This window comes from Peromyscus leucopus, chromosome 17, assembly GCF_004664715.2.
Source record: "Peromyscus leucopus breed LL Stock chromosome 17, UCI_PerLeu_2.1, whole genome shotgun sequence".
Lineage (NCBI taxonomy): Eukaryota > Metazoa > Chordata > Mammalia > Rodentia > Cricetidae > Peromyscus > Peromyscus leucopus.
The window spans coordinates 7,940,587-7,950,401 of NC_051077.1; the positions used below are offsets into that span (position 1 = coordinate 7,940,587).

Below are 9,815 nucleotides of genomic sequence, written 5' to 3' on the forward strand. Positions count from 1 at the left end.
CTCAGCCACAAATGGGACATTTGTGTCACCCTTTCACTCCAAATCTCAGGGAACAACTCTGAAGAGAGAGAAGAAAGGTCTTAAAAAGCCAGATGTTGGGGAGGACAGGGATGAAACTACCTTCTAGACATGGCCGGCCAATGAGCTTATGAACTCAAGCAACTGGAGTAGACTGCATAAGGTAAAGCCACTCAACATTTCAACATGAATGGAAGAGGGGATGGTGGTCCTGCCCCAATAGGAAGAGTTATTGACAGTTGATGGCTGCTGGAGATGAAATAGTTGGTTTTCTTCATGGATGTGGTCTCTCACACTTTGCCCACATTCCAATGGAAGAATATATATATATATGCCCATATGGGAAGCACTACATGAATTCAGTGGGTTATGAAGAAAAGAGATATGAAGTTGGAAGAGAGAGATGGGAGTGGCTGTGGGAAAACTTTGTGTGAGTGAAGGAGGATGGATATGAGAAAAATACATATATCAACTCCTCAAAGACTAGAGAAATAACATAAAATATACAGAGACTATCAAAAGACTTTCGATACAGATGTTGGTGGATACTGTCTGAGTACCTGTACTCTCTTCCAGAGCACTGATACCCATTAACAGTTCTCTGTTTCCCAAGGATTCAATGAGATATTGAGAGGCAGCAACAGCTCTCAAACTTTCTTAGGCATTGGATTTACTTGTAGGACTCAGAACCATACCCTGACTCAACTAATACCAGAATGATCCTGAGTCCTTGAACATCCAGCAAGATGACCTAGCTCTCTGGGAGCCATGGCCTGAGGAAAACTGAGCTGGGAAGTTCAGCAATTCTGCAGGGAAGTCATTTGGTTAATCCAGGTGGGGCTGTTCTGAAGATTCTGATGGCCTGTGTCTGCAGGCAGGGTTATGGACACAAATTCTCCCAATATGGAAGTTTATCAGTTGCACTTGCTTAGAACTTGGATGAGCAGATGATATTTCCAGGAACCGGGAGTTGCAGTTCCAAGGCTGTCTGTCTGAGGGAGCTTTTGCAAGCCTCCACCCATAGAGGCATTGCCTCTATGGCCTCCCAATCATCTCTCTGCTGTTTAGGGAACTGGTGAGTCCGCTGCAGCCTGACCTGTCCTCTACCCTGTGCAAACAGATGCAGGGGAAGACGTTAAGTCTAGTGTCTGAGAACTGGCTATGGCAAGTGCCCCGTTAGATTTTGAGACTTTACAAGGACAGGGTATTTTCCAGAAACTCAGCATCTTTTTGTAAGCTTCACTTTCGAGTGCTGTTTGTCTCCTAGGCAAAGATGGTTCTAGCAATAAAGCGTAACAGCCTTTAAACAGAGACATAGCACTCAGTAAGCCCCCACTCCCAGCAGACCACTTACAAGATTGCTCAGAACTTCAAGGGTTCTATCCGTGGCCCAAGAAAGGGGGTGGCAGTAAATCCAGGTGTGGAGAGCACTGAGACCCATCCCCCAACACGAACGGACGGACCTGCGCACTAATTCCCAGTCATCTCGCCAGGTCACGTGCTGAGGTTCGCTGCTGTGTGAAAACTTTTAACATGGCACCTTTTTTTTTTCAGAAAATGGGGAAACTGAGTAAATTTGAATTAGGTTTAATAACTATAAAAAAAATCACTGCTCAAGTAAAATATGATTACATTTTCCTTCATAAACATGGCAAGCATTTTGTTAAATGCTCACCACTCACACAGATAGGAAAGAAGGGTGAAGTTTACACTTTGCTGTTAGGAATCAAATTCGAAAGTCATTTAAAGAATTTGGTAATAAAATCCTATGAACTATGAGTTTCACCTCTAAGAATTTAAGAAGATACTAATTGCTGTGTGTAATGTACAATGTGACAGGTTTTTAAGTTCTTCTGACAAATTAAATAACCAGTAGTAAATTCTTCATTAAGAAATAATGATTTTGCAGATTGGAATTCTTTTTATTATACTGTTAATTTAACAAGTCATTTAAATTCTTAGATTAATTTAAAAATATATTGTTATAAAACTCAGTGAACTAAAATTGTCAAATGATTTTTTTTAAAAGGAAAATGCAAGTTGTTTGTCAGAGCCTGTAGCATAAATATGTCTTGCCACAAAATATGACTGTAAAGAAAGCAAGAAGACAGGAATGTGGAAACAGGTGTCTCTGGGTGGCAGAAGTTGTTCAGGGGTTTCATGCCACCCTGGTGACCACAATTCATGCATCTTCCATAATGAGTTTTGAAGCAAGGACCAGAGTTGGTATGTGAGCATTCAGCAGCGTGATTCTGCACCTTCCCCTTCCTCCCAGGGAAAGTAACAAGAGGCAGCCAGCGATAGCACACTGGCTTCTCAATCACTTTCTCTCACCTCCCTTTCCTGTGGAGTGTTGTCCTCCCTGCAGCAGGACAGCCAGTACCTGAGACTGAACAGCAGGGAAGTCCAACCATCCTGGGGCTCGCTGCTCCATGTCAGTATAATATTAGTGTCTTCTTTCTCTTTGCTGCAGACAAGTCGAAGCCTGACCCTCGTGTTGGGCACAAGGGTTAGTTTCAAGGGGGCCGTGGAGCACCATACGGAGTATTTTTGGCGACCTTAGATATGAGGCATCTCGGAAGAGGTTCACACAATTCCTCAGTCATTCATCACTGAAGATTGTGATAGTCATTAAACACATTCACCCCCTACTAGAAAGCCAATGGAGTCTCTCTATCTATAATATAAACCTGTTATTTTAGACTCCCGTGGAGTTTTAGGGTAAACAAAGTCCAATATGGAAGGAATGATGATCACATGGTCATTAGGACCAGGCAAAGCATTTCAATATGTATGTATGCATGTAAACATGTGTGTATGTGTGTAATATGTGTGCATATGAGTAAGCAAGTAAGCATGTGTGACGTGTGTAAGCATGCATGCATGTGTGTAAGCATATGGGTGTCTGCACGTGTGTATGTATGTGTGTAAACACATGTGCAAGTACATGAATATGCATGCATATGTGTGAGCAAATAAGCTCTTTGTGCATGTCTGTAAATGTGTGTGTGTGTGTGTGTGTGTGTGTGTGTGTGTGTGTGTGTGTACAAGCCTGTGGTTACCACTGGGTGTCTTCCTCAGTTGCTCTCCACCTCATGCATTAATTCAGGCCTCCTGCTAACACAGAGCTTCTTGTTTCAGCTAGTCTGGCAGCCAGTGTACTCTGGAGATCTTCATTTCCAACCACCTCTACCAGCGGGGTTCCCAGGTGCCTGCCGTCTGGCTTTTACTTGGTTTAGGGAATTTGAATATGGTTATGAGGCAAGAGCTTTAACCCATTTCCAAGCCCAAAGATTAGTTTTGGAAAGAGGATACCTGTAGTCTTGGGGCTGGAGAGGCAGCTGAGTGGATGGAGCATTTCCCAAGCAAGTATTAGGACATAAGTTTGGTTGTCCTAAACTCACATAAAGAGAAGTGAAATAGTACATGCGTGTAATTCCAGAACTACAGCAAGACAGAAGGCAAAGACAGGAAGATCCATGGCATTGGCAAATAGCAAGACCTTGGCTTAAACAGAGTGGAAAATGAAGTTGGACATCCAAAGTTGTCCTCTGACCTCTACACTAGTGCCACAACTCAATCATAAATACAGACGCGCGCGCGCGCGCGCGCACACGCGCACACACACACACACACACACACACACAGGGATAGAGAGAAATTGTGATTATGTGAAATGCATCTTATTTTTTAAATCATCTTATAATAAAAGTACTGTGGTAATCAATGGTATCCAAACTTTGCTCTATCTGGGTTCCAGAGTTGGCAGGCACCGATTCCTCTAGCACTGTGAGGTTGTTGGGGCCACAGAACAGCAATACCCCTGTAGTTGGTTCCCTGATTCATTCACTCAGCTGTGGATGAATGACAGAGCTTGTTTAAATGTTCCATTGCTGGTGATCTTTCTCAGTGTCATCCCTTCAAGTGAGCTAAAGGTACTGTTGACACAACTTTATGTTACCTGAGACTATCACACAAAGGCTGACTCAGATAAGGTCTTCCACATTATCCTACGAACCGCAGCCCAGCACAGCAGACTGGACAGCAGTGGCTCAGAGAAGGTGGGCCTGCGTGATGACAATAAGCAGGTTGACTTAGAATCCATAGCAGACTTGGAAGCAAACAGCATTCACCAGCCTATTTGAAGGCTTGGAACCCCAGCTTCTGCTAGATCTGGTTTGGCTATTGGATTTTTGCCAACACCGTGGACAGAACTCTAAAAAAAAATTACAAGCTCCCTACCTTTTTCATTTCCTATTTTTATTATGTTATTGTGAAACCACCAGGCCTAAAACAATGGCCTTAAATAGTCCAAATGTCTTAGCTCATATCTCTCAGTGCGTCTTCTTTTTATCATTCTTCTGGGTCCTGCTCAGAAATCTCTATTCAAAATGCATCCACAGTTGCTTACAGCACACAGCACAGGCAGGTGTGGAGTTGTTCTTTTCCCCTTCCGAGGAAACTCTGGGGTGAAGATTGTCTCTCTACTTAATAAACAATGGTCCAAAGCAAAAGTTGCAAATGAGTTCTTAAAAGCAAGAGCAGTCAGTGGGGAGCTTAATCACCTAGGAGGCTGGGGTGCTGGGGAGAAGTACACATCGGAGGATAGATCTGATATCTGCATAAATTTAATGTTCATAGAGGATCCTAAGTGCAATGAAAGCCTTCAAACGTCAGGCTTCTATAAACCTTGGGCAGGGACTTTGAGCTGAAAAGCATCAAATGCAAAGACAGTCAATGTAAACTCAGGGTTTCCTGCTAGCTTGAAAGCTTCAAGCTCCTGGTTGCTGGCTGCTGAGAGAATTTTTATCAGTTCTCCCAGCACCAACCCGCAACTAACCTGTTCTCTCCTGGAAACCTCTGGTACCGTGTTGACTTCAGGAACACTGTGGCTGTTTTCTAAAGCTACCCATCTACTCCTGTTCCTGTGAGAGACTGCTTGTAAGAGATGTGATTGAGGAAAGAAAATTGGCAACTATGAAAAGACAATCACAGAACAGATAAATACATTCAGCTAGTCATAATAGAGAGCTAATATGCAGAATATACCAAAAGTTCAAGAGAAAATTTTAAGAGTGACCAAAGGCTTAGATGAAAACAGTGTTTGTCATTTTGTTGCTTTTTGAACAAAAAAGCTTTCTGGTCTAAAGATGCAATAGTGGCACTTATGTCTTGGTGGTCACCAACAGCTGTCTAAATAGAATGAAGGCCTGCTCAAAAGTGGTGGGTGGGTTATGCTTGGTACTAGAAACTTAGCCAATTACCCAGAACTAATGAGCTATAAGAGGAGAACCTACTACTGCCACTTCACTAAACGAGCATAATTCTTAACATTTTAAATACTTAGTTCTTATACTCACAGATAAGTATAGCTCTCATCCACACCAAAGAAGCTACTTTTGGCAAGCAGCAAGAGATATAACCAAGACTGGTCAGAGCGTAGAGAACAACTGATTATTGGCATTTCCAGCCCTAATGGATATGCCTGCAGCACAACTCCTGCACCTAAGGATCCGGGCACATTGCAGAAGAGGTGTGGAAAGATACTAAGAGTCAGGAAACCAGGAAGTCTGCTCTAAGACTGTGTCTCCTAGAAATGGCAGGGGAGCTATGCTCATCATACCTCAACTACATGGCCCCATAAACAAGACTTGAACAAGTAGAACACCAATAGGCATGCTAACACAAAAGGGAAATCATGTGGGGTCTCATTCTTAGGCAAAGAACTACAGGATACTGAAAGAGGGAGAATTAGTTTTCCCAGGGGTGAGCCCATAAATAGCTATTCAGTACAAAGTGATCACCCCTAAAATCATATTTCCAATTAACACTAAATGGACTCATCAATTGTATCACCAGATGTAGTGTGTGTGTGTGTGTGTGTGTGTGTGTGTGTGTGTGTGTGTGTGTACAGTAGCAATTGAAGAAAATAAACTGTGAACTCTGAGAGGGAGGGAATGAGGTACATAAGAGGGCTCAGAAGGAGAGAAAGACAGAGAAAGAAAAAAATGTAATTGTATTTTGATTTAAAAATAAAAATTTAAAAAAGGTTTCTGGTGCCATATTGAATTATTTTCTCTCATTATTTATTGTAAAATGATGTTGTTCCTATTTACTAAATATATAATATCTAAAAAGTACAATTAAAACTATGCAGGTTGTGGGAAAATATATATATATATATAAATGTCCAATAAATGTAACAAAAATACTCGATATTGTTAGCTATCTGAGGAATGCAAATCAAAACTATGATGTCCTAGCTTGTTCCAGTAAAGTGGCAATTATAAAAATACAGGTAAGAATGGGGAGAACAAAAAATGTCTATATACTGGTAATAGTAAAGGTCATAAGGAAAACTAAATGTAGGTTTACCACATGGTTCAGCTAGAGGATTCCAGGATATATCCCTAAAAGATATGACATCAGCAAGCAAGAGCAATAAATACACAACAGTGCTCTTAGGGTACTGTGTACAATAGTCAAAATTTGGCAACATCCCACCAATGGGTGAATGGACATAGAAAATACCTTACATACACACAGATGAGTATCATTAGGCAATAAAGAAAAAAATCATATAAGTCATAACAAAATGGGTGCAATCAGAATACATTGTGTTAACCTGAATGCCTGAATGAAAAGGACACAGGATAGCTGCTGTATGAAAGCTTTAAAAAAAAAAAAAAAAAAAAAAACTCAAGATTGAAGTAGGGTATGGATTACGAGAGAATGAGAATGAATCAGGGCATCTGGAGGGAGGAAGGAGGGTGGATGAACATGAACAATCCACAGTGTGTGTATCCCCTGTCTGCTTATTACAGGATATGTGGGTATGAACAGTTAGCATGTTAATGATAACAACAAACATGTGTTAGCTATTGTAGAACAATGGGGCTTCATATTAGATACAGACTGAACTCGGTGCAAATAGTGATATATTTTTAAACTTAAGCAAAATTTTATCACACGAAGGTTGTCATATAATTTGATACTACTACACTTTGTACACAATTATTTCCCCCCTTGTACTGAAATTAGTTATTTTTTCCTCACATAATATATCCTGATTATAGTTTTCCCTCCCTCCATTCCTCCCAATGCCTTCCCACCTCCCTTCCCATCTGGATCCATTCCATTTTTGTCTGTCCTTAGAAAACAATCAGGCTTCTAAGGGATAATAATAAAATGTAACAAAATAAAATATAATAAGATGAAACAAAAACTATCACATCGAATTTGTACAAGACAAACAAACGGAAGAAAAGGAGTCCGGAAGGAGGCACATGTATCAGAGACCCACTCATTCCCTCACTCCAGAATCCCATAGAAACACTGAACCAGAACCCATAAATTAAGCACAGGGGACCTGGTGCAGACCCAAGCAGGCCCTGTGCATGCCGCTTCGGGCTCTGTAAGTTCCTGTAAGCTTTGCTCAGGCTGATTTAGAGGGCCTTGTTTGCTTGGTGTATTCCATGACCTCTAGCTCTTGCACTAGTTCCTCCTCCTCTGCTATGGGGTTCCCTGATCCCTGAGGGGAGCGATTTGACAGAGACAACCCATTTAGGGCTTGGTGTGCCAAGGAATCTCACTCTTTGCACAGTGTCTGGCTGTGAATCTCTATATTTTTTTTTCCCATTTGGCGTAAGAGGAAGCTTTTCTAATGATAGCTGATATGGCACGATCTATGACTATAGCAGAATGTCATTAGGAGTCATTTTATTGCTACACGTTTTTATACTAGTAGTGTTTAATTTTACCCTAGGTCCCTAGGGCTATCTAGTCTCTGGTTCTTAGTCTCCTAAGCAGTTTGGGAATGGATTCCACCTTGTGGAGGAATTAGGCCAAATCAGATATCGGTTGGTTACCCCCACAAGCTTTGTGCTACCTACCGTTGCCCTGGCATATCTTGCACGCAGGACAGCACTGTAGATGGGTCTGTGGCTGGCTTGGTATTTAAGTTTCTCTTTTGATAGCATGCAGAGTGCCTTCCTATAACAAAGACACTATCATGTAGGGGTGAAGGCTCTATATCAGCAGCTTGACTTCTGCAATGAGTTCTCTACACAATCATTCTTACACTCCACAGAATGCTGCTTCCGATCTGGTGACGGCAAGTACTGCAGCCCTAACTATAACCGATGAACAGAAATGTCTCAGTAATTTCAGCTGAAAACAGGACACTGGCACAAGTATCAGGAATGTCTAAATATCTACGCAAAAATATAAAACAAGTCATCTGTAGACATGAACAGTGACAGCATTAAACCGTTACATAGTGGCATCTGAAACCAGTAACTGACAGGTATAGTGATTAGCTAGCCCTTTCTTCAGCCATTTTCTTCAAGTAACTTCTCTGAAGCTTTGGTGGGGGAGCTACCCAGAGCTTCCTGCACAGTTCACTTTAAGGGCAAAGCACTGCTCTGTAAGTGAGAACATGCCATTTCCTATTCCACCCATGGTGTTCATTCCAGGGCCTTGTCTTCCTTAGGAATTCCTGTCACTACAGCTTTTGCTGTAGTTAACAGAGAGGCCACCCCAGGAGCAATCAGTAAAGTCGTTTTTTACAGCCTTTGTGGGATCAATGCTTCCCTTTTCTACAGTGTTCACACAATCTCTGGGCATAGTATCATAATCAATTCCCGAGGAACTCTGCAGAATTTTCTCAACCACCAAAGATCTTTCACCACCTGCACTCTTAGCAATAGTCAGGGCTGGAAGTGCAAGTGCTCTTTGAATAATTTCTAAGCCTATTTTCTGATCGTCTTTAACAGGCTTTAATGAATCCAAGGCAGGATGCACCAAAGCTGAGTGCAATCACCTCCTAGAACAACACCTTCCTCAATAGCTACTCTTGTAGCACTGAGGGCTTCCGTAACTCTTTCTTCTCATCCACCTCAGCATCACTTGTTTCTCGGGCCATCTGCAAGGGTAATCCATCTGAAAGTTCAGCCAGTTGCTCATTAAGCTTTCCCTTTTCATAGTCTTTGGTTGTGATGTCACTGCTCAGTGATTTCTTGGATACGCTTTTCAGTTTCACCTTTTCCTTTCAAAAACATGGTGTTAACTTTGGTGGCAATGTCCTTTCTGTAAGTCATGAACTTAAACACCTTAAGAATTAGATTCAAGCATTCTTCTCCAAATACTGCATGGCCAGTAGCAATGGCCATGTCTTTAAGCTGCTTCTTTCTATTGTCCACAACCCCCAGAGCTTTGAAAGATAATGAAAAGTTTCATAGCATAATACTAACTTAATCTGAGTCAACAATGGCATGAGTTTCTGAGCCAACAATGGCATGAGTTTTCAGGGAAAGGCTCTGGATATTGAAGGGTAGACCAGGAATTTTCTGGGAGAGAAGAATACAGTCTATGAAACAGACACTCATCAAAGCTGCAACAGTCTGACATTCTGACACGTCTTCCTTGGCTCATCATCGTGGCTGTCCTTTGCACTCTCCCTCTGAAAATGTTACAGGTTCAAATAATACAATTTTCAAGAGTCTATTAGTCTGTTGCTATGTATTTCATGGCCATTGAACCATGCTGTGAAATCATACAGTTTGTGTGTAAAGTTTGTGAGCTTCTGTGATACACTTCAGTTTCAGTCCACAGCATGTCAGGACAGTCCTGGAAGACGGCATCAATCATTGAAAGGCTTGCCTACAGTCAGTGTGATGATCTTCAATTAGTCACCTTCTCATGTGTTCCAAACACCCAGAAGATGAGTGGTCAATGAGTTCTGTCACTCATAACATGTAGGAGAATTCTAACCCTCGGGTGGGCAATTCTTATAGTCC

General features: G+C 41.7%; 1 protein-coding gene across 1 annotated transcript; it reads right to left on the reverse strand.

The window, feature by feature from the left end:
• Positions 1–946: 946 nt before the first annotated feature.
• Positions 947–9,236, reverse strand: LOC119089244 (60 kDa chaperonin-like; the record flags this gene model as incomplete). The annotated part of the gene is given in 5 exon segments (XM_037211893.1): positions 947–1,126; positions 2,353–2,576; positions 8,840–8,902; positions 8,905–9,020; positions 9,022–9,236. Coding segments are annotated over 5 exon segments (798 nt in total), but the record flags the coding sequence as incomplete, so codon positions are not given.
• Between the last annotated feature and the right edge of the window lie 579 nt (positions 9,237–9,815).